This window comes from Mesocricetus auratus, unplaced genomic scaffold, assembly GCF_017639785.1.
Source record: "Mesocricetus auratus isolate SY011 unplaced genomic scaffold, BCM_Maur_2.0 Super-Scaffold_100013, whole genome shotgun sequence".
NCBI classification, from domain to species: Eukaryota; Metazoa; Chordata; class Mammalia; order Rodentia; family Cricetidae; genus Mesocricetus; species Mesocricetus auratus.
The window spans coordinates 38,204,860-38,230,723 of record NW_024429196.1 but is presented as its reverse complement, the minus strand read 5'-3'; the positions used below and the strand labels follow the sequence as shown (position 1 = coordinate 38,230,723).

The 25,864-nt window shown below is 45.6% G+C and overlaps 1 protein-coding gene across 4 annotated transcripts in view; it reads right to left on the bottom strand.

Annotated features, from left to right (window-relative positions):
* Gng4 (G protein subunit gamma 4) overlaps nucleotides 1-25,864 on the bottom strand; it is a 40,762-nt gene that overhangs the window by 4,116 nt on the left and 10,782 nt on the right. For 2 of the 4 annotated variants that reach the window (XM_040755615.1, XM_040755613.1), the window contains exons 2-3: nucleotides 18,011-18,102; nucleotides 15,160-15,268 (exon numbers count right to left, since the gene is read on the bottom strand). In XM_040755615.1, the coding sequence (XP_040611549.1) occupies nucleotides 15,160-15,258 (99 nt within the window). In that variant the 5' untranslated portion in view covers nucleotides 15,259-15,268; nucleotides 18,011-18,102. Of the gene's footprint in view, nucleotides 1-15,159; nucleotides 15,269-17,027; nucleotides 17,116-17,247; nucleotides 17,390-18,010; nucleotides 18,103-25,864 lie in introns of those variants that run through there. The other 2 variants (XM_040755612.1, XM_040755614.1) reach the window with 2 other exon arrangements.

The window sequence follows — 25,864 nt, the reverse complement described above, 5'->3', positions numbered from 1 at the left end:
TTCTGACTATGCTCTGCTAGTTCTGAATTCCTTATAGGATTACCTTTTACTCAAACAATTACACTGTAGAGAATGGCCTACTTATGCCTAGCTGCATCTAATGCAGGGTAAATCATTTTACATCAAGGTGATCAAGGGAATTTCTATCCCAACCAGACTCTCTGGGTTCGTATAATAGTGCCCAAAGTCTATTTATGTCAGTATATGCAAAGGACCTTGAATATCTGCCAGTGTTCACCACACTGTGTTCAGAGAAGATAAACACAGGTAATGACTGTTTTCAGGCATGGAACATTATACATGAAAGACGCCATCATGGCTGTGGCGGCTATAATTTAGACCCAAGGTGTGTTTACGAGGGTGTTTGCAGGCAGGTTTAACTGCAGTTGGAAGAGCCGGACTGAGTGGTACCCTCCCATAAACTGGGGTCCTAGACTGAATGGAAAGGAGAACAAGGGCTGAGTACCAGCCTTGATCGATCTCTGCTTCCTGACTGCCAATGTGATGTGACCAGCTGCCTTAGGTCCCTGCCGTGCCCTCCCATCTGTATCTTCAAACCACGAGACCGTCCTTACATTGCTTCAGCAGGTAATTTGTCACAGCCATGGGAAAAGTAATACACTGGTCCACAGTATTCCATTCCGGCATTAATTAACCTAACTGCCTCCAGGGCTGAAGGAGGTTTTTCTTTTCTTTTCTTTTTTCCTTTTCTTTTTCTGGGGGAGGTTTTTGAGCCAGGGTTTCTCTATATTGCTTTGGAGGCTGTCCTGGAACTCGCTCTATAGACCAGGCTGGCCTCGAACTCACAGAGATCCACCTGCCTCTGCCTCCCAACGCCTGTTTTTCTTAATCAGAATTAAATTGATTTTTGTGGACTGAGGTTTCTTTCCTGAAAGGTACGGGTGGCAAACAGTGCCAGATGCCAAAACATCTGCTGTTTCTAAAACAAAGCAGATAATCTCAAAGATAATATTTTATCATGGTAGAAAACTGACAACTGCCTTCATGCTGATGCTTTCTTATCAAGCATTGAGATCACTGTGATGAGCTGCCCTGAGCATCCCTGCCTCCCACCTCAGCACCCAGCTGTTAGGATTATAAGATAGCAGATGCTCAGAGAAATGGGTAGCCTGGGAACAACTGTGGAATTTTCCCATTGCATTTCAGAGTGAAAGAGGTGATTAAAACAGCCCAAGTTAGCACATAATGCTGTTAGTTGCACCATAATTACCAGCTTCAATGACGGGAGAAAATGTTGCAATTACTATAGTCACATTCCATGACAAGACAGATGACATAATTACTACTCTCGCTGTGACACCCACTGCACTTATCTTTGTGCATCCGAAGTCAAGAGGGCACCTACTTCTCAGTCGTCCTAGTCTACTGAACAATATAGAATCGATGGAGAGCATCTTGGCTGGCTTTGTCTTCCCTCCACCCCCAGAAAACATAGCCAGGACAGAGTTAAGAGTGCAGCAGGGGGTAGTCAGCATGCGACACGGTATCTTCTCTAAGATCAGGCCTGGTGCACACTCCAACAGAGGCTACTATGTGCCGTTAGCCTCCCAGGGATCCTTAGGACATCACAAGTATATCTTGCCTCTGAATTCTGAGTGAGCTCCTGTGCTTTTCTTCCTAAACTCGCACACAGTTGAGCCCAACACGCTGGTTCCTGAGGGAAATCTCCAGGTACTGTGCAGCCTGGCTTTCCACAGATCCCAGATCCATGAAGGAAAATGGTCTGAATTGGGAGGCGACTTCTGCTGCACGGCAGGTCCTGTCCTGATGGAGGGAGGCATCTCCTGCCTCTAGAGAGCATCTTGGGGAGGTAAGAGCCAGGTGGTGATAGTGTAAATCAACCTAAGGTCAGATGTCTCTAAAAGTGGGATAGCCATTGTCATCACCATAATTGTTTTTCCTGCATATCAAAAGTTGGTTGCACACTGGAAAGCATAAATGTGAGGTTAGGTTAATACCACCAAGTTCACCTCAGTGAAAACAGCTACCACAGGAACAACAGGCCCCAGCCTGGGTAGCCTGCACCCTGGATCTTGACTTACCCAAATCCTTCCCACAGGTGGGCAGATGTCCCACATGACTGGCTACCTCTCAGTCTTCACGATTTCCCAGTTTTCTACAAAGAAAGCTGTAACAAAAAACTAGGTGGGGTGACGGACACCTGTAATTCCAGTACTCTGGAGGCTGAGGTAAGATAGCTCAGTACAAGGCTCTGTCATAAAGGAAACAGACAAAACAACCAAAAGCCACAATTCAAGCATCACAGAGCCTTCTCAGGAGAGTATTTACATGGCAAGGCAAGCCACCAAAGTCCAAGATTATTGAAGCAAGAGCCTGCCTTGGTCCTGGCACAGAGGGATTCATTTTTCCCAGGGAAAAGCAATGAGCCCTGTCAGCCTCAGTGGGCACTGACACTCCCTGATCTCCTAACTGGACGGGCACACACCACACAGCCCTGACTTAGCCTCAGTGGTCACCGTCAGGTCCTGTTCTGCTGGCAGGACACACACCACACAGGCAGGCCATCTAACTTTCACTTCTGCAAGTGGCAACGGTTCCTGCTGCATAGTGGATGCCACGCTGAAGCTACTGTGACTACTGTACTCATGCAGCTACTATATGGTAGGACAGAGAACGCCCTGCCCTGCTCTTTGGTTTAGTTAAAAGGTTGTTCTCTTATCTGATCCTCATTCTGGAATCACTGATCACCCTTACTTATGTCTTACCAAATACCAGTTTTGATTTTTCTGGTTTGAATTTATAAGCTGTGGGGGGAGGCAGAAATCACATTTTGCTTTTTCTAAAGATCCCCACCCAGTGGCATTGCACACAGCTCTTACAAAGGAACTGGGAAAGCAAGGGTAAAAGGTGGTGAATTCTCATTTGTTAAAGAGGAGTCATCATGAAAAACTTGGGCTCAAACACAAGTGTGGAGAAGTCACATGCTTGATCTCATGGGGCTTTGCTCAGAAAATATCTGCACCAGGTAGCTTACCCACACTGAGGAAATCAGTGGACACAATCCTACCCCAATTGATGCTTGAATTTTGAATATACTGTAAATATTTATATAGACTGCTTTCATAAAAATATGGTCATAGCTGGGCGTTGGTGACACATGCCTTTACCCAGCACTCAGGAAGCAGAGGCAGGCAGATCTCTGTGAGTTTGAGGCCAGCCTAGTCTACAGAGCGAGTTCCAGGACAGCCTCCAAAGCTACAGAGAAACCCTGCCTTGAAAAAACAAAAATTATACAAAAAAATAGATTCAGTCAGAATTCCTACTTCACTTATGAACTATGAATTTAGTGATATCACTAGGCAGGACTTTCTCACATTCACATGCTATAAACATGGACTCCCATCTTCCAAGTGCCCTAATGGTTTCATTTGTTAAATCTGAGTCTTTGCTTTCTGAGATGGACTCACTGTGCAGCCAAGGTTGTAAATGTATTTGTGGTGATCCTCCCGTGGTTGGGATCTTTTAGAAGTGAATACCACCACACATGGTTAAACATTTGATCTGAGGCTGGAGGGGTGGCTCAGTGGTTAAGAGCACTTTCTGCTCTTAGAGAGGACCCTGGTTTGGTTCTCAGTATCCATGGAAGTAGTTCACAACTGCCTGTAACTCCAGCTCTAGGGATCTGATGCCCTCTTCTGGTTTTTGTGCGAAACTGTCCACAGATGGTTCACATATATACACTCAGGCAAATACACACACATTAAAAAAGTCAATCTTTAATCCTTTTATCTTGAGACAGGGTCATACTATGTATGACTGGCTGCCCTAGAACTTGCTATATAGACAAGGTTAGCCTCAAACTCACAGAGATCCTCCACCATGTCTGGCCAATCTTTAAATCTTTGATCCATGTTATAGACTGAATCACACCTCCCCTCAATTCAGATGCAGAAGATTTGAACCAAATGTGGAGACAGAGAGCTGGGGGGGTGATTAATGTATGTATAAGGGATGGGTTCTCATCTAGCAGGGCTGGTATCCTTATATCAGAAGAAACAGCAGAGGGATTTCTCTGTCTCACATTGCAAGCATACTTGAAGCCATGGTGAGGTGCCCATCTACCATCAGGAAGATCTCTCAACACATGTGTACACACACACACACACACACACACACACACACACCATACCATACTGGTACCTATATCTTGCACTTATAGCTAAACCACACACATAAATACCCAAAAAAATGAAAGAAAAGAAAAGAAAGAAAGAAACGCAGGCAAGAAAATGGTAGGAAATCTGTTGTTTAATGTACTGGAGAGCTGGCTCAGTGGCTAAGAGTGTTTACTTTGAAGACATGAGGACAGGAGCTGGGATCCAGGATCACAACATCCACATAAGAGACCAGGCATCCTTGCAAACTACAGTAGTCACAGCACTGAACAGGGTAGAAACAGGAGGATTGCTGGGGGTTGCTGGCTTCCAGCCTAGCCAAGAAAACACAAGCCCTAGGTTCAAGGGGAGAGACACTGACTCCAAGGACAAAGATGAAGAGCAACAGAGGAAGATATCAGACTCCTGTGGCCTCTGTATGAGTGCAGAGATATGTATACTGATGGCTGTCTGCCATCTGCAGGTGCACAAACACACACACACACACACACACATACACACACACACACATATATACATGCATAAGTAAAATAAACCTTTAAAAGAATTTGTTTTTCAAGCCACCCATTCTGTACTCTGACAACCTGAGCAAAGGGTTCCAATTCCTCTGCCATTTATTTGGATAAATTGGTGAATAGGCAACTTTGTTGACTTCCCTGAGTGCCAGCAACATTTAATCAACAGCATTCTGACCAGTCAGTTAAGAACTTACTCCCACTATCCAAAATGCCATCTGGACCATGTACTTCAGGAACATGCTGGGTCTGACTGAGACTTCTGTTCAGTGATCTGTCTATTACTGAAGAAGTCAGACATTGTTATGCATTCTGACATTTATATGCTTCCAGAGGTAGGAAACATCTGCATTCTCAAACACATTACTTAAAAAAATAAAAACAAAAACAAAACATACAAAAAACTTCCTAGGCATTCTCTCATTTTCCATCTCATTGAACTTTAGGATAATTTTAACTTTGAATGCGAAATAGAATTTCTGTTAAACTGAATCTATGTATTAATTTATATTTTCCAGTACTGACTGCCTGTTCTAGAACAAGGTATTCTGTCATGCAGATCTTCTTTTATATCCTTTTAAATATTTTTTAAAGTAGAACAAGTCTTATCCATTTATAGATATTTTCAAAGTGACTTTCACATGTTCAGTTACCTGTGTGGTGACAGAATGCCTGACATAAACAATCTAAAGAAGAAAGACTTATTTTGGCTTATGGTCAGAGGGCTCAGTCCATGGTCACTTGACTCCATGTGCTTGGGCAGAACATGATGGTGGTAGGAACATGTGATGGACAAGCTTCTTCCTCTCACAATGGACAAGAACCAAAGGTCACAGGCACAGAAGTGACCTACTTCCCTCACTGATGACCTGCCTCTCCAAGCGTTTACAGCCTTCTGAAACACGACCGCCACCTGATGACCAAGCATCCAAGACAGAGTCTATGCGGGGGCCATTCATACCTAAGCCTGAACACTAATATTCAGGAGACAGTTTTAAAAGCTTCCAGTGTTTTCCCACTCCTACAGCCATTAAATGGTGTGCTGTTGAGGGTACAGTCTCCATGGCTACTGCTTTACAGGGTTGGTGCCTGTGGAGAGATATCCCTGAGGTCCTTCTGGAAAAAGGATTTTATTTATTTTATGAAGCAAAATATGCAGAAATGTCAGGAGGTTTGGGCAAGTTGAGCAAGAGTCCAGACCTTGTGGATCAACTAAACAGAAAGAAGTATGTTAATATAGGAACTTCAGTTAATATATTGTATCTCCTGTGTTTGCTCAGATTTTGTGGTTTTCGTATCATTCAATCATATGGCAAAGTACATTTAGAAAATATAAGTTACTGTGTCATTGTGCAGTCTCACTAGCAAGAAATAACAATCTACTATTTCCTATCATTACAAGTATTTGATATTGTCAACCCCCCTTTCTGATTTAGCCATTCTAATGGCAAGTGATATCATCTCATGATTTTAATATACAATTCTTGAAAAACATACCACATTGGACTGTTTTCATATGCTTGCTTATCATTTATGTAAGTGGACATGTGTGTGGGAATGCTCACCCATGTGTAAATGTTTGGGGCAGCCAGAGGACAACCTCAGGTTTTGTTCCTTGGGAGCTGTCTACCTTTTTCATTTAAGTCAGGGTCTCTCATTGACTGTAGCTTGCCAAGTATAGTCTGTCATGCCAGTGATCCCCAGGGACCCTTCTGTCTCATCTCTCCTGTGCTGGGATTACAAGTGCACACTAGCATATATAACCTAAAAGCAAAACATGGGTTCTGGGGATTGATCATCTTTGGTGAGATATCCATTCATATGTCTTGTCCCCTTTTTTGTTTGCCTTTTTTGAGACAGTCTCATGCAGCCCAGGTTAGCCCTGAACTCACTATGCATCTGATGAAGATCTTGGTCTCTTGACCCTTCTGCTTCCCCTTCCCAAGTGCTAGGGTTATAGGTGTGCAGCACCCTGCCTGAGTTCTGCCTATCTAAAAATATGACTGTTTCCTAATTATTGGATTTTAAGAGTTCTTTGTATATTTTGGATATGTGTTTTATCAGGTATATATACTGTACAGATTGTCTTCTAGTGCAGCTTGTCTGGGGGTGTTTTGAGAAGCTTCAAGTCCCAGTGAAGCATGGCTTATCTGACTGTCTTGGGTTATGCTAGGTCTGTGTAAACAATCAAATCCAAGGTCAAGCAGACTTCCTCCTAAATGATCCTAGGTTTACAGCGGAGTCTTCATGTTTCTGCCTATCTCATCTAGAGTTAATGTCTGTGTGTGGATATCAGCTATTTGATACTTTTTGTTGAAAAGACGATCTTTGCTCTCTGCAAACGATCTGTTGACTGTATTTATGAGGGTTCATTTCTGTGTTCTGGTCTACTGATCTGTGCGTCTAGATCTTCACCAACATCCCATTGACTTGGTTACTATTGCTGTGTGATAAGGCAGCAGAAGGCAGCCGTCCTCCTCCATCTCTTCTTCCTCCACTACCCTGCCACAGCCTCCTTTTCCTCCACCTATAAGACTCCCCTGAGTCTTTTCTCTTACTGTATAAACAAACTTTAGAACTGTAATTCCCCACAAAACAACTTTCTGGGATTTTGACTGCAATTGCATTGAATCTACAGGCCAACTTTGGAAGATATCGTAATAATACTGTCTTCCCATCCATGAACATGGGACATATCTCCATTTATCCAGATATTTAAATTTTATTTTGTTGTGTTTCCTTCACCTAGCTCTTATACATAGCTGGTATATTTTTCTCAATTAAAAAAATTATTGCAGCCAGGAGGTGGTGGCACACACCTGTAATTCCAGCACTCAGGAGGCAGAGGCAGGGAGGAAGGTGTGGCCAGGATTAAAGGTGTGTCTGACCCCATCTCTGGCCTGGATTAGAGGTGTGTGTCTTCCTGCCTCAAAGTCCAGACTAGAAGTGGATTCATTCACTCCAAACCAAGACAATCTCTCACAGGTCTGTCCTCCATTTCTGGATTGTAGTTCATTCCAGATAGTCAGGTTGACAGCCAAAAGACAGTCACCACAGAACCTAAGTTGGATTTCTCACTTAACTTTTACAAGCATACACATTTGGAAGTTCTTCTACTATCTTTGTTTTTATTTTTATGAACTCTTTGTTGTTTTATAGTTTATGTATTGTTTCTCATTCACCAGTAATACTAAAGTATGTATTTTTATAGTTTTACTATGCTTAAATATGTTAATGAACCTCAGAAATGAAGTTGTAGCTACTGGTTCACTCCTAAGAGTCTAGCCACAGTGGACACAGTGGACACTTACTACACATTCTGTTCCTCAGCCACTGAACCCTTTCTTTCATTAAAGGAATTATCGTCTCAATGAGTTCCAGTATGGAAAAACATCGCATTCTCTAAATTCGATCTGAAAATGTTCTCCCTTTCCCACAATACCTTACAATACAAGCACACGCCATTCATTCTGCCTATCAGACACACATGTTCCAGGGTCTGACTAGTGACCATGATCTTGGTCATTTCAGCAGCCCTAGGTGGAGAACGGGGTCCTCAGATCAGGAGAGCACAGGGCTATGACCCACCCTTCTTTGCAGCAGTGGTGACCACTCTTCCCAGAAGAAGAATCTCAGGCTCAGGCTCTCTAGTCAACAACTCTATGGCCTCTCTCAAATCCCTTTATCCACAAAACTAAGCACGCCTGGATCTCTTGTAGAAAAACTCAATTACACAATGAAATGATTTTTCTAAGGAAAAGCAGGCTGTGTATGCAGTCAGTTTAAGTATCTGCATAACCAAGACTATGCTTAGGCCACCCTGAATGTGGCAAGGGGTGGAGGCTCCCTAGCCATTGTGATTTCTCTGTGGTTGCCACCTGAGATTCAAGAGGGCGCCCAGCATGAGTCTGTCTTCCATGTGATCGGGGCCAGAACCTGAGTTCCAGGCTTGTGTCTTTTAGCTCTCACAGTGCCTCTGGAGCTCAGTTTTCTTGCCTGTGAGCTGAGACACTGGGGTACCAAGGTCTCAGAGCTACTGTGAACACTCAAGCACCTTACACGCAATGTATGAAGAAGGTGATCAAAATTAGGTCAACTTTCCCAAGCGGCTACTTACACCCGTAACCTACAAGGGTTTTCTTCTTTATTTTTTATCATCTAAAAGCTGCTTTAATTGATTCTTGCTTTCTGTTTGTTTTCTTGTTTTGAGACCGGGTTTTTCGGAGCCTACACTCACCTTGAACTCTTGATCCTCCTGCCACTACTTCCTGAATGCTGAGGTTACAGGTGTGTGCCACCATGCCCGGCATGTTTTTATTTTGTCTGGGTGGTGTTAGCAAAGGATTCTCTACTTCTTCGAGATCAGGAGACCTCCCAGACGCTTGTGTCTCAGCATCTGTCATTTCCAACTCTCAGCTGGATGTGGCAAGGTGCTGGGATGGGCAGACTCTTCCTCTACTTAATGGGAGCCCTTCATACCTAGCCCTGAGAAGTCTTTCCTGTCCCAAGTTCTCTATGCCAGGAACATCTCCACGCAATGTAGGGTGTGGGCATTCTTGAATTTATCATCTCCAAACTGATACTTTAGCTTTTCCTTTTTCTATAACTTGCATCCTAACCTCTTTGCTATTAATTTGGTTTTCTACAGGGCATTATAGTCACTGTTCCTTCTAGTGTTTTTTTTTTTTTTTTTTTTTTTGTCGTTGTTGTGTTCATTTGTTTGCTTGGTTTTTTTTTTTTTTTTTTTTTTTTTTTGTATTCAGGAGCAAGGACTGAACTCAGAACTTCAAACTGGCAAGTACTATCTTCCAGCCTCCCTTTTAGTTTTTGAGACAAGGTCTCATAACTGAGACTGCTATTAAATTTCTATGTAGCACAGGATGGCTTTGACCTTGTGGTCTTGTTGTCTCAGCCTCTGAGGATCTGGGATTCCAGGTCTGCACCTCCATGCCTGGCTCATATTCTCCACCCTTTGAGCTCCCCCTCTGGATTTACTTGCTTTACTTTGCTTGAGAGTATGAGGCACTTAAAGTTTCCTTGGTTTTCTAGAAAAAGACTTGTCAAATGAGTGCTGTTAGCCTTCTTTATGCTATAGTCTGGTCCCTCATTGTTTTGGCAGAATGCTCACACAAGTCCATTTTGGTTTTTTTTTTACTCTTTAAAGGAATGGTGCCAACTCAAAACTGTGCACTTGAGGATAGTTTAAGAGTCTCCTGAGCCTCTTGCCTTGTCTACTGAAGCAGTGCAGACAGACCGCTGTGCATCTGGGCTGCCAAGTGCGCCCTCATTTAGCCATTGGAGGAGGTGCTGGCCACCCATGGTTAGATGTGTTTAATATATATTCTCTGAGGGTACCTGGTACTTTTCTCATCAGCACATCTCTTCATGGAGGAAGGTCCTGGCTTTTTGGCATAAACACATGCCTCTGTGGTGAGCCAGACATATGGCATACTGAGGCCAGAGTCAGTGCCACTCTGAACACGATGGCAACAGGTCTTCTCGGGGGAGTGGAGCACACTCTTCAGATGCATATTCATGAGGCTGCTGATGAAGGTAGGTATACAGACACATGGAAGGGAGTACTAAGAGAGAAATGGTAAATATAATGATGGGCTAGGTATGCCAGTGGTCATGGGTACAACATTGAGGAACTGGTAGTTCAGACACCGCAGTTTTAGGACATAGGAACAGTCAGCCTTTTATCGTAGATTGAGTATGTCCCTTGTTCCTGACACATAGCTCCTAAACCCCAGGACTCTAATGAGTGATATGCTAATGAGATGGCTGGTAGCTGGGGACCCCTGAACAGCTTCAGGAAGAGGGCAGGTCATCAGGAAGACAGCTATGGTTGGAAGTAGAACTTCCAGCCCTGCCTCTTACCTCTAGGGATGGAGGGAGAGCTGGAGACTGCATGACCAAAGCATTAATAATCATGGCTCCATAAGGAAACCACTGTATCATCCTTGGAGGGGTGAACACATTCACGGGCTGGGAAGTGTCACTCTTATACAAGTCCTGGAAGCTGACACAACTTGTCCTGGGCATCTCATCAGGAGGTTCCTGAATTGTCATCTTGATAACAAACTGGTATATATAAGGAAGACATTTCCTGAGGTCTATGAATTAATTTATGAGTGGCAGAGCCTGGGGGAAGAGTGCCCTTGGGAACCCTTGAATTTGCAAGCAAGTCTTACAGAACGCAGGTAGACAGAGCACCCACCGGGAGCTGGTGTGTGTCCACAAGGGCAATAGTGTTTGTTGTTGGTCTGAGCCCTTAGCTCATGGAGTCTGTGCTTTTGCCACACAATGAAATCATAGCCATAATGGGGCAGTTCCATAAATATGACTTTTAATATATTGGTGTAAGATAAAGATTTATTTCATTAAGAGTTTGACTTCTTGACTTCTTAGAGAGAAAAGGATGAGCTTGATTCACAAAACTGGTTCCAGAAATAATTCTCAATCCTATGTGCTGACAGAGAAATAAATCACTCTACCATATTCATCTGGAATATTCAACTTGCTGGGCTTCTCAAGCCACCCAGAGAGCAAGAGGGGGAGACACGGACCTGAGCAGTAGGACCAGGCTGCCCACCACAGCTTCTGGTTGACCTGGAGATGATGTGGTCTGAGGATAGCAAGGAGTAAGGGACAGATCTCAGAAAAAGTCAGCAAGCAGAAACATGTGCCAGTCTTGGCACCACTTTTCATAAAGAAATTTGATACTGGTTCAAGCACTGTGTGTGTGTATGTGCGTGCGTACATGCATGCCCTTTTCTCTGTGTGTTTCTCTGTGTGTGCATGTGTGTCTGTATATTAGATATACATAATGGAACATTATTCAGCCATTAAAATTATTTGGGAACTGGTGGGTAGTAGAGAAACATCTGCCTACAGTTCTGATGCATTGTACAGCATAGAAAAACTCCAAGGATACCGTGCTAGGTGAATAAACTACACATCCCATGATAACCATTACATGTATCCACTTAGAAGAGGTCTCTACTACAGTTCAATTCACAGTGACTGTAGAATGGCGTTTCTAGGACTGGAGGAGGGGTGAATGGGGAAAATTTCCTGGTTGGGAAGATGAAGCTCTTGGAGATGGAAGGTGGTTGTAGCTCATAATGTTAAAAATATCCCTGATCTTGAAAACTGCAATTTATTTAAAAATGGTTTAATGGGAAATTATTATTCTATGTATTTTACCGCAACAAACCTATGTAAGATCATGCATGCCTGTCACCCTAGCATTTGGGACATGGAGGTAAGAGGATTGGGTAATTAAGGTCACCCTTTCCATACCCAGTTTGAGGCCAGCCTGGGCTACATGAGACCCCATACTTGAGCATCCTTCTCCTCAGACAGCCCAGGTCTATCTATTTCCTCCCTGAGAATGCTACACTCTGCTTCTGAACCACACAGGCTAGTTTCTTGCCCACTCCATGTGCTGACATCACCAGAGGGAGGATTAGCTTCTTCCTCCACAGCAGCAGCACAACACTGCCTTCCCAATGCCTCTGGCATGATTTATGATTCTCCTCCCATTAGAGTCTGTACATGTGCCCAAAAGACTCTGAGAACTTGCCCATCCCCGGGAACACACAAATCTCTGGGACTCTGTCTGTGGTTGGAGATCATCTGTTGTCACAGAAAATGTCTTTCCCTGCCTGGCAGAACGCTAACCTGTGCTCATTGTCCCCTAGCCCCGGCTTGGTTTCTTTTCTTTGTCTGCCCGGTGCCCCATGCTCTCTTCCCATACTCTGTTGACTCTCCCACCACCTCAGGGCTCTGGCCAGCTCCAGCTGCAGCTGCCTCCCTGTTCCTAACAACAAGATCCGCAGCCACAGGCCGTTCACCTCAGACACTTGTCATTCCTTGTGGCTCTGTGAGCTGTGTTTGTGCCTGAAGTACCCTCTGCGGAGCGGCTCAGCAGGTGGTTTTTCCAAATTCAGCTACTGGCCTGAGGCCAGCCCACATCTCTGCTCACTATGGTGGAGACATTTGCTCACACTGAAGCCGCAGCCCCGCTGTGCAGAGCCTTGCTCAGCGATGTTCTCACCGTGTCCTCCCCGGGTGGAAGTTTCCTGTCTTTGCAAAGCTGGGCACTGCTTGTCTGCAGGAGGCCTCTGAAATTCCATTCAGACTCCAGAACCCCTGCTTCCAATTGTTCTCTGGGAGCTAACCTCACTCCCTTCTCTGGCCTGCACTCCCAGGGCTGACATCTGATTGGCTGTTTGTGGTTGGCAGCTTCTGCTGCTGTAACAAGTATCTGAGGCAAACAGCTCACAGCGTGAGGGGAGAGCACATGATGGTGGCAGCACCTGGCAGAGAGAGCATTCACCTTGTGGCCATGACCCATGAGAGAAGAGACGAAGCTGGCCTGATGGTGTATGCTCATACAGCCAGCCAGCATTTGGTCAGGCAGGAAGCTCACTGTGAGTGAGTTCAAGGACAACCTGGGCTACAGAATGAATTCAAAGACAGTGTAGGTTACCAAGTGAAAAAACTAAAGCAAATCAACCACAAAGAGAAGAGACCTGCAGCCCACCAAGATGGCTCGGCAGGTAAAGATGTCTGAAGTAAGCCCGATCCTGGGTTAGAGCCTCAGAATTCATGTAAAAGCTAGGAGAGATATGGCTACAGATGTGACTACACCCACACCCACACCCACACCCACACACACACACACACACACACACACACACACACGTACATACACTGTGGCATGCTACCTCACACATCATACACAAACACAAACACACACACTGTGGCATGCTACCCCCACACATCACACACACATGCACATACACACTACACACATACACACACACACACACACTGCACACAAAGCACACAGCACATCACAAATAAAATAATAATAAATAAAATATTAAAAAAGCATTGACCAGAGTTCCACAACCCCCTGTGATGTAAAACCTCCCAGCAGCCCCTACCTCTTAAAACTTTTAACAGTAGTGCTACACTGAGGTCCAAACCTTTAACACTTTGGGGGACATGAGACCCAAATGATAGCACAGCTGGTGTTGGTACATGCAAGATGCTGGCGCTCCAATGACAGCTCTGTGCACAACTCCACACTCTTGCCTTATCCCATATGCATTTACATCAAGTTCTGTGTACATTTCCTGTCCGCCAGGATAGCACGTGCCATGAGCAGATAGCACAGGTCATGAGCTGCAAGGGGAGAGGCACTCTGCTTGCAAAGGGAAGCTCAGGCTGCTGAGCCGCACTCTAGAGTGGGAAGTGTCATGGGATATTTTGATCACACTGACACTCCCAAGACTACCAATAAAATTTGCTTTGAATCAGAGGGCAGAGCTACCCACTAGCTGACCAAAATTAGCTACAGAGGTTCTGGAGGACCAGGGCATATAGAGAGACACAGGAAATAGTAGGGTGGGGCTTAGAAAGATTCTCCTCACTTTTTGGATCAAGAGAGAGAGAGAGGTCATTGGTTGCTTCTCCACCATTTCTCTGATCTCCAGAGTGTTTAAGGGAAGGGTTGAAGGCTTTAGGAATTTTGTACCTCAAAGTGATGATGGCTGATGTCATTGTGACTGGGTTTAGGATCATCTAGGAGATACACCTCTGAGCGTGGTTGTGGGGAGTTTCCAGAGAGCTTTAACTGAGGAGACCTGCTGCACCAGCCCACAAACAGGGATCCTGAGCTACACAAAAAGGAGGAAATAGGCTGAGCACTAGCATCACCTCTCTGCTTCCTGACGGGATGCCACGTCACCCACTGCCTCATCTCCCACCCAGCTGCAGCCACTGTCACACCACATCTTCCCCTTGAGATGGACTGTATCCTCAAACCAAGGGGGGGGGCTTTCTCCCTTAGTTTGCTTTCCTCAGGTTGTTGTCACCAGCAACTCATACACCAGACGTTTGGGCAAGACCCTTGCATTTGGTCCTCGAAGACCACGGTGGACTCCAGTTCCCTGGTATCATTCCTCCGGGAGGGGTGTCCTAACCCTATTACAGCCATGAGCGGGCTGTATTTCAGGGCCACACACTGCCAAGCCTCCAGTTCATCTCTGTGTGCACCAGTGAAAACCAGGGAAGGGACTGGAAACTCCCATGGAGGGAGGTGGCAGGCACTTCCCTTCACTTCCCCCAAGGGAATCTTAATACACACAGGTTTGATTCAATGAGTCACCTACAGCTGCACATGTTCAAAATTGTGTTGCCATCTAACCTCTGTCACAGCACTGGGGAGACACAATGTGGTCAAGCCCATGGTCCGACCCTTCTCTTCCACCCTATCGTAGGACAACGGTTAAATACAGCTGGCGGGAAGGATGGTCTATTGTTGACACTTCCTTATGGAACTTCACACACTGCATCATAGCAGGCTCAGAGCTCTGGAACAAACACACACCCACTGAGACTGTTGCTCTGCAGGGGGACTGAGCCTCACCAGGCCACTCTGGAACCAGGAAGAACATGCTGGGTGAGTTTACCTTCACTCTGTCCATGCCGGCTTCCATCTTCAGTTGCTCCACAGCTTTCCTGGCCTGGGAGATGCTGGTGGTGCTGTTGTTAGACATGCCTTCCTTCATTCTGTGCTCCCTGCAAGTAACCATGGGGAGAGGGTTAGAGTGTTGCTGCCCAGGGAAAGGTGGACCCCTTCCCAGTCTTCCTATGTCCCACCATCTGCAGATCCTACCCTCTCCCGCAACCAGATTTGTTCTTGTAGAAGGAAGAAGAAAGTCCCCCTGCCCTGACACACATCTAGACCACATGGCCAAGACAAGACATTACAGTGCTAGCTGTCCCCTGAGTCTCTGTCACCCATGCAAGGAGAAACTGCTTGAGGGAGACTAATGATCACAGTGTATAGCTGAAGTCAAGCAAACACAAATATAAAGGACAGTGGCCCCCTGGGTTAGGAGTGAGGCAGAGACCAAGGCTGGGATCACCGAGTGCCCATCACCCTTGGGGAGACAGTGGAGACACCGAGGTCTGGCATGTCTCCTCCCTCCATGCAATGGCATTTGCTCACAGGCATTTTTTTAAAGACAAGGTTTTTGTGTAAATGTATCACATTTTCTCTATCCACTCTTCAGTTGAGGGGTATCTAGGTTGCTTCCAGGTTCTGGCTATCACAAATAATGCTGCTATGAACATAGTGGAACAGATGTCCTTGATGTATGAATGTGCATCTTTTGGATATATGCCTAGGAGTGGAATATTTACACAATGGAGTACTATTCAGCAGAAAATAACAATGGAATCCTGAAATTTGCAGGCAAATGGATGGCACTAGAAGAAACCATCCTGAGTAAGGTAACCCAGTCACAAAAAGAGAAGCATGATATGTACTCTCTCATATATGGATTTTAGACATAGATCTGGGGAGTGCCAGCCTACAATCTTACTGCCAGAGAGTCTGGGAAACAAAACCTCATTCAATGGCTGATGGAAGCAGAGGCAGACTCCCACAGCTAAACACTGAGCTGAACTCAAGGAACACAGTGACAGAGAGGGAGGACTGATGAGCAAAGGGGCTACGACTGGGCTGGTTTAACCCCCAGAAATAGCTGACCTGACAAGGGTTAGCTTTTGAATCCCAGACTGATGGCTGGGAATCCAGCATGGGACTGATCAAGACCCCCTGAATGTGGGCATCAGTGAGGAGGCCTAGGTAATCTATTGGTAGTAGATTAGTATGTATTCCTCACATACAAATGGACATTGGGCTCCCATCCAACAATGAGAGATGCACTCTTACCCTGGACTCTTGGGAGAGGGTCTAGGCCCTGCCCTGGTTAAACGACAGACTATGGACACCCCATGGAGGGCTTTACCCTCCCTGGGAAATGAAGGGGTACTGGGGGGGGGGCTGGTGGGAGGGCATGGGAGGAGGGGAGGGAAAAGGAGAGGGACCTGGGATTGACATGGGAAGCAACCTTGTTTCTAATTTAAATTTAAAAATAAAAAAAATTTTAAAAAAGACAAGGTTTTTTGGTATTAGCTAGGTCATCTGCTCAAAGCAGAGTTCAGCAGGTGTGGTTTCATCTCTTGATTGGAAACCTTCCAGAAAGGGGGAGAGCCACAAGTAACTGGGAATTTGAATTCCAGAGACCTCCTAGCCAGCCCCAGCCTTGGTCTGTCCTGCTCTCCAGGACCAATGCACCCCTTGGGCAGGGGATCCCTTGCCTGGCCTTGGAGAGAGGGCAGGGAAGGACTGAGGCAGTGGTGGGCAAGCCACTTGAGATGGCTGGAAATGTGGAAGGAAACAGCTTTCGCTAACTGGAGCTAGAGACAGAAGAACATTGAAAGGGGGACCAAGAGGGAGGCTTTGGAGTTGTCCTCGTCACCAACTCACCCAGAGGTCTTTTAGGCTCCTCTTGATTGACACTTTTCGGAGTCCACTAGCTGCTTCTCCAAGACCCAAACGAGTAAGAAGAAATGGACTAGAGACAAAGGGAGGTGGGGTGGGACATGGGCTTTTCCTGGAGAGACAGTGTTTTCCCCAACACCGGACAAAGTAAGAATCCCACTACAGTCCAGCACGGTGAACCAGTTAGTTTACTGGGCTTGCTTACCGAGCAACTGAGGGGTTGCTTACTAGACTGCTGGTGACCTCCAAACAGCTGTATCACTGAACAGTCCCATCCCAACATGGATGCAGACGGAGTTCCTTTTCAGTTAACCTACCACCCATCTACCTTCCCTAGCTCTTCAGAGACCACAGACAGCTGGGGCAGAATTACACTCAGCCTTGGGGGAGTGGCTCAGGTGCAGCCTGATGACAGCTTCCCCTCCTCCTATGAGGGCATTACAGCCTTGTGAGTAGTCACAGCTGCCCTGATGAAGAAGGTAATGGCAAACTTGCTGAGAGGGGTGGTGACAAAGCTAGACTTTCACGTTGCCACCAGGGGACACTGACTGGGTGCCTGGCCTCCAGGAAGGTGAGGCAAAAGGAAAACTAAGCCAATTGTTCAGGGCCACCCTGGGACCTCAAGGTCAGTTTCCTTGGACACATAGGCATATTTATACTGACACATCATGTAGTGACCACTGGCAGGCTCCATCAGTGGTACCCAGCACTGTTGTCAGCAAGTGCCAACTTAGGATGGGAGCTGGGATGAGGCGGTTTCATCCCAGGGCTGTTGATATGACCTGACCCAGGACAGGGAAAGGGTTTCCAGAATGGTGAGAATCGTCACACCTTCGTCTGCCTTGGTGAATAGTGTCCCTCGGGGAGAGGAAGTCTAGGACTGACAGGGATGGTATGAGGAACTTCTGTCACCATGGGGACTCTGCTTCCTGACTCTCACCTTTCTGCTCTGTAGAGACCATTCTTACCTGCTGAGAGGTGGTCCAGGGACAGGTCTAGGCAGGGGATACTGGTGGCAGTAGCAGTTAGCTGTTGGAAGACAGGTCGATTCAGGGTTCTCCTGAAAACACAAACAGATGTATGTTGCCCCCAGGGTCTTCATAGGCTCCCTCAGTTGTCCTGGCCAAGCTCAGTGGCTTTGTCTGTTAGCCCAGGGACTCTCATACCAGCCTTGGGGAATGACAGTGAGCTAAAGGATGAAGATGACATGGAACATCTGGGACACAACTCAAGGCAAGGCCACCACCCTGAGCCTTGCCAGACAACACCACTTTGGGCACAACCAGTGTGCCCAGCCGTCCTGCCCTTTCGTCTTGCCAATCTATCATCCCAAGAAGAAAGAGTTTGCAGGAGTTTTCTTCTTTTTAATTATAGTGACGGACAGCTATCAGTTGTAGAGATGAATAGGTTTTGCTGTGGTATCTTCATACATCACATGTTTTTTCTTACCATAAAATATATGTGAGGATCAGAGGTAAAGAACACTGGCTGCTGCTGCAGAGGACTTGAGTTTAGTTCCAAGCACCCACATTGCTGCTTACAACAGTCTGAAAGTTCAGTTCTATGGGATCCGATATCCTCCTCTGGCCTCTGCAGGCACCAAGCATGCAAATGGTGCACATAAATAAGTGCAGACAAACCTCATACACATGGAATAAAAATAAATACATTCAAAAAAAGTGAGTAGCCGGGTGGGTGGTGGAACGCGCCTTTAATCCCAGCACTGGGGAGGCAGAGGCAGGCGGATCTCTGTGAATTCGAGGCCGGGCTGGACCGACAGCCTCCAAAACAATACAGAGAAACCCTGTCTCGTAAAAAAAAAAAAAAAAGTGAGCTAGTCATGCCTGCCTGTTATCTCAGTACTTGAGAGGCTGAAACAGGGATTACATGCAACAGGCCATCTTGAGAGATAGATGGTAGAGAAATAGATGGGCACTTTGTGTGAAAACAAACAAAAAGAAAAGACCAAGGGGGAAAATGGGAAAAGGTGTGGGTGCATATTCACACAGTGGATACCCAAAATCATAGACCACACTGGAACCTAACCCTGCTAAGGGTGTGCCTATGCATGCATACCAATGAAGAAGGTTAGCTTTTTCTTGAACATAGACTGTGACACTGTGACAGTTTGGTACAGAGATGGCTGTTAAGTGAGCCTGAGGTGAAGGCTCTTCCCAGAAGACACTGAGAGAGCTGCAAAGTGACATGGTCCTTGGGGACATCACTATCACAGTACCGTTGGCTTTTTGGGCACCTTTCCAGCTATTTTGATGAATTCTGCTCACTTTTTGAGAGACAACACCTCAGAGAAAAAGTCTAGACTAACCGTTCCTCATTCACTTGGCATCTGCTCTTCATCTTCCAGCCAACACTTGGAAAGTGTTTCCCACATCACCCCACTGGTGTGCTCAGGTCCTGGCGAGGCTTTAGGACCCTGTCCTTGTGTCTTACCATTTCTTTTTAAATATTCGCATCATTTTATATGTATATGTATACGCCTGCATGAGTTCTGTGTACTTTGTGTGTGCAGGACCTGGAGAAGGCCAGAAGTGGGTGTGGGGTCCCCTGTAACTGGAGTTACAGATGGCTGTGAGCTGCTCTGTAGGTGCTGGGAACCAAACTCAGGTCCTCTGCAAAGGCAGTGAGTGCTCTTAAGCCTCTTAACTGCTGAGCCATCCCTCCAGCCCCTCATCACCATTTCTTCAATTGTGACAAGTATTTGAGAGTGAAGGGATTTGGCCTCCTTTGGTCTCTGGCTGTGTTGGAGAAAGTTGCTTTTTAATGGCATTGTATTTTGCTACAATGTTTTCAAAAGTAATATCCCTATACTCTGTGTGTGTGTGGGGGGGTTGATTTCTAAAAGATGTTATAGCTACATCATGAGATCACTGAATATTTACCACTTGACTATCAGTACACATGAACCACTAAAGTCAAAGACTCTGATTCATTTATTTTTATTAAGTATAGAGATGATTTGCCCACATGTATGTCTGTGTGCCGCTCGTGTGCTTGGTGCCCATGCAGACCAGAAGAGGACATCGAATCTACCTGAAACTGGAATTCCAGATGACTGTGAGATGATATGTGAGTGCTAGGAATTGAAGCCAGGTCCTTTGGATAAGCATGTAGTGTGCTTAACTGCTGAGCCATCTCTCCAGCCCAAGGACCCATTTTACTGTTTCCTGTGTCCCTAGTGCCAAGGTAGAACAAATGCATAGCAGTCAGTCCCTGGTCCAGCAATATCAGCATCCCTTGAGGTATGGTAGAAAAGCAGATGTTCAGCATTATGGTCTATGATGTGCACAGTTTCTGCCATGCTCTCTTACAGCCATGAAGAGAGCTGTTTTGCCATGCATTCCTGACCACTGTGCTGAAAGCTCTGAAACTGTAAACCAAAACATATCTTTCCTCACTTAAAAATAATCTTTCCAGGTGATGGTGCTGACAGTTGGAGAACCACAGACCCAGGAAAATGATGGGAAAGACAGGAAGAAAGGAAGGAAGGAAAGAAGAAAGGAAGGAAGGAAGGAAGGAAGGAAGGAGAGGCTTTGCAGACCATTGACCTTTCTGTCAGCCTGGCTCCTCACCGAGGGGTCAACTTGTCAGAGAAGACGCTCCCATCTGCTTCAAGTCCCATCCTCAAAATCTCTCTCTCTCTCTCTCTCTCTCTCTCTCTCTCTCTCTCTCTCTCTCTCTCTCTCTCTCTCTCTCTCTCTCTCTTTTTGGAGACAGGGTTCCTCTGTATTGTTTTGGACTCTGTCCTGGAACTCGATTGGTAGACCAGGCTGGCTTTGAACTCACAGAGATCTGCCTGCCTCTGCCTCCAAGTGCTGGGATTAAAGGCATGTGCCACCAACGCCAGGCCAGAGTCTCTTTGTCATTGTAGCATTGCCCTTCATGAGCCGGTGTGGCATTTCAATAGAGGCCAGTGTACTGAGACATGGAAACACTGATTCGGAAGTGCCCAGAGTTAGGGTTATATTATGGAGAACAAACAAGGCTTGTGACTGGGGCAGGGACTCTTTTATATGGGGGAAATCTAACATGCGGAGCCCTGAGTGATCAGCCGTTACTGCTTCTGGGACTGTATGGTGTCTATTGCACAGACACAGACTCCTGTTGGATTCTAGGGGAAGGGGCTGCAAGCAGCGACATAAGGAAGATGCCACCTTCCCCATAAGATTCTGTTGCAGACCAGCCACAAGCAGTCCTTGTGGACAAAAGTGGGATGGAGGTTTTCCCTACATTCAGAGACATCACATATTGAGCCTTGGATTCCCATGGTCCACACTCATACAAACAACTTTTGAATTGGAACCTTTTATCCAGTCAGTGATAAGCAATAAGACATGAACATGGGCTGGAGGTGTAGCTCAGAGGAAGAGTCCTTGTCTGGCATGTTCAAGACTCTGGGTAAGATCCCCAGTGCTGAAAAAAAAACACCCCAGCATGGGCAGCAGCAGTGAGTACAGTCACACAGGACCAAGGGTCACAGGCAATGATGTCTTGTGCCGTGCTGCTGAACAATGTCCGAGGATGGATATTGAGTGCACAGCCTCTTAGCCACAGCTAGGACACAACCCGTCCCAAGTAGAGGAGGGTCTGCACTCAAGCTTCTTCCAATACAGCTCGTGGATAAGTTGGATTCGAGTGTCACAAGGATGTCACACATTGAGTAAATACCTTACAGTGGCCAACAAGGGATGCCACACTATCTGTGATACAGGATTGAAAAGGAAGGGAGCTGTGAATGCATCCAAAATTATAACTACCGCAGAAGGAAAAGGCAGGGTTGCCAGCTGCCCAATGTGGGGGCACACACTTGTCATCTCAGCAGTTGGGGAGGCTGGGGGCAGGAGGATGCTGAGTTTGAGGCTAGCTGGGCTGCTTAGTAATACCTTGTCTCAATGAGAGAGAGAGAGAGAGAGAGAGAGAGAGAGAGAGAGAGAGAGAGAGAGAGAGAGAGAGAGAGAGAGAGAGAGAGAGAGATTGGGTGAGAAGTTTTCCACACCTAGAGATTCTTTTTTTTGTGTTTCAAATGTAGCAAAGTAGAAAGAACTGGAGACCAAACAACCTTGTATCGTCAACTAACTTTAACAATTGCTTAACTTTTACCATAGTTGTTTAATTTCTACATTGCTTTTAAAATGCTAACTTTTTTATTTCATACATTTATACAATGTATTTTGATGCTATTCACCTCCACTCCTCCCCCTAATTTCTTTCAGATCCACCTCCCAACACCCACTCCAGCCCCACTTCATCTCTCTTTTTCAATGGCCCACCAAGTCCGGTTTGTGTTGCCCATATACTCCCGGGGGACAACCCACTGGAACCCGGCGTATCTACCAGGGACCACACCCTTAAAGAAAACTGACTCTCCCTCTCCCAGAGGCCAGAAACTCCTCAGCTAGGAGTGGGAGATTTTGAGTCCCTCTCCACTCCGTGGAGCATAGCTTTATTTGTTCTCAAGGACATCTAAAAGGGTATGTTAGTGTCATATGACCAATGTTACTCTTTCTCAGTCATCATGAGACTCAGCTGAATATTGTCACCCCTAAAGGAAACTACAGGTAAATAGGTGTCACCTCACCCAGGCAACCTGGATCTGAGTGGATACACTGTCCCCAGATGTCCTCATAGGAGCATGGTTTCTCAGCTACTCCAGTCACTGTCCAAATTAAATGCTATGACAGGGAACTTTGATATATTTTATAGCTTAGGTTCCAGTCATTCAATTTACATTGTGGCATCTCCTGAGCCAATAATAGCTAGTCTCATACAGATGCCAAACAAACACAGGACAAAAAAGTCAAAGTGATATCTATATCTAGTGTTTGAGGTTCATTTCCAGCTGCTCCAGGGCTGAGTGTTATTTACCAACCAGGACCCATTTTTACTGTAAGTAGGTTGCCTGGCAACATAGCTGACATGTAATATCTTATCTGGTTCCCAGGGTACGGTAGCAGAATATGACTTTCCCCCAATGTCCTAATCCCTGGACTCTGTGAACAAGCTATGTTACAAGACACAGAGGAATTAAAGTAGCAGTTGTTGACCAGCTGAATTAAGATAGGTATGTTGTCATGGATTATCCACTGGGCCTCATATGATCACAGGTCTTTATAAGTCAAAGAGGGAGACATGGGACTTGGTGAGAGTTAGACAGACTTAAACATGCTACCCCATGGCCTTGAAGGGGACGCAGGGCCATGTTTGAAAGTGTACCACCCCCACAAGCTGGGGGAAAGTTAAAAGACTTCCCTTAGGGCCCCTCAAGATTACATGGCCTTGCTAGACCCTGGCTTCAACTCTTGGAGACATGTCTTGAACTTCTGACCTCCAGAAATGTAAATAACCAGTCTGTGATGTTTTTGCACACTGTGCGCTGTCATTTGCTCCAGTTTGTTTGTCCTGGCATGATTCTGGAAACAAGCAGGGGCAGCAGAGGGAGGTGGCTAGAGAGGCAGGACTCTCCGGCAGTATCAGCTACTTCTGGTCCCCCACTCTTTCCTTCCACAGCTCCATCTCCCATCCTGCTTCAGGCACACTGAATTACTGGAGTTCCCCCACTGTGTAGGCCCTATTCCTGGCCTCTCAAATCTAAGACACATAAACTCCATGTGGTCAAGAAGTACACTGTACTTTGGACTTGAGTATTTTCCAATAGCCCATGGGTCAAAGCTTGTCCTCCCAAGGGTCACTTTTAGAAGGCAGAAATCAGAATATCCTTGAAGGATACTATTAGACCTTGGTCTCTTCCTCTTACTTTTTCTCTCTCTGGATACCAGGTGAGTAGTTTTGCTCTGTCAAAGCAGGGTCAATAGACTGTATACTGGTATCTCAGAAACTGAGAATGGGCTTTCATGTAGCCTAGGCTGGCCTCAAACTCACTATGTAGCTGAAATTGGTCTTGAACTCCTGACCTTCCTGCCTCTAGGTTCTGAGGAATGAGATTTCAAGGTTGTGCTACCAACTTGTGTCAGGCACTGATCTGCTATTTTTATACAACGTTTTTTGTCAGGTTTTGATATTAAAATAATCCTGCCTTCCAAAACTATGTGCCGTGCCTCATCTTCAAATATATAATTAGCATAACTTTTCCCTTAAATGTCTCATAAAATTTTTTCCACAAATACATGTGTTGTTAAAATTTTCTTTGTTAAAAGGTCTTTGACTCCCAATTCACATTTGTTAGTAGAACTGGGGCTATTCAGTTTTTCACCTTTTTTTTTTTTGTATGAGCTTTGAGTGTGTCCTTGGAGTTCAGATATTTAATCAAAGCCACTGAAGTTATGAACACACAATTCTCTCTTTAAAAAATGACTGGGCACGGTGCATGAATATCATATTCATATGTGGAGGTCAGAAGACAACTTGTGGGGCTGGTGCTGTCTCCATCACATTGGTTCAGGGACTGAGCTCCTCAAGTTCTAACATTTGCCTTTTAATATTTGTAGGGTCTGTAGTGATGCCTCCACCTGTGTGCCTGGCATTTGTAGTGTGTATCTTCTTTGTCTGAGTCCACCTCAGATGCTTGCAAAGAATTTGGTTTCTTTTATTTATTTTTAGTATTGTTTTTGTGTCCTAAATCTTGGTGTCTCCTCTCCCCCCCCTCCCCGTTTATTGTTTACTTTCTCGCTAGTTTTGGGTTTAATTTTCTCTCCTTTGTCTATCTTTTGGTTTATTAAGATGAGGGCTGTCAATGATTCAAGGCCTTCTTTATTTTATTTTATTTTATTTTATTTTGGTTTTTACGAGACAGGGTTTCTCTGTATTGTTTTCGAGGCAGTCGGTCCAGCCCAGCCTCGAACTCCCGAGTGCTGGGATTAAAGGCATGCGCCACCACCACCCGGCTTCAAGGCCTTCTTAAAAAAAAAAAAACAAGCTTAGAATGGTATAAATTTATCTGTAAGCACAGCTTTAGCTGAGCACCATACAAATTAATATGAATTCAAAGTATTTTCTAATTTCCTCTGTGATATGCTCTTTGACTCTCAGAATATGTAGAAGAAGTGTGTGCTCTATTAGGTCAGATTAGGTTAGTTTTCAGTCCCATGATGGAGGTCCACTGAGGTTTTAGTGGCAGTATCAATCTTACTTTGGTTCTCAAGACTTTTGCATCTTTGGGCCTGTCCTAAACACATGGAGAGATGGAGGCTGTAATTCTGTGGTTAATAAAGAGAATTTGATGATCCTCTTCTCCCACCTTTCCCCCTCCTGGATTTCTCCTACACATTCTACTTCATAGGGGTTCCTTTCCTATTTCCTTGGTGGGAAAGACAGAGGTTATCTTAAAGCCACAGCCCCAAGGGCTGCGACCTGATCCCAGTTTTAAAACAGTTGTGATAGGAGAAGGGAAGAATCACAGACCGCCCAGTTCTCCATTCAGAAAGGCGGGGCTTTCTGGTAGCATTACACTAGCTTCCCACAAGTCAGCTCTCCTCCCAGCCAACTCGGAGCAAGGCCACAAATCTACAAAGCTGGGATGAAGCATCTCCGAGTGCGTGGCTTCTCTTCTGATGCACCTCTTCCACTATCCACATACTTTCCTGTGCTTTGGGGGCTTTTTCTGTTTCTCTGGACTGTTTCTTGCAGTCAATGGAGTCTTGCTCCATCCTAGACACTCCCTAAGTCACTCTGTTGACACCTTTCCATTGTCTAATTCATACCTACTCAACTCTCATGACCTCCAGGACATCTTTCCTGGTCACTCCCACCGCCACATGGCTACAACACATTCACTCTCTCTGCCTCCCTACCAACCAGCAGCTTAGCAAGGAAGTTCTCATGTCCTTATTGCTGCTGTATCCCTGACT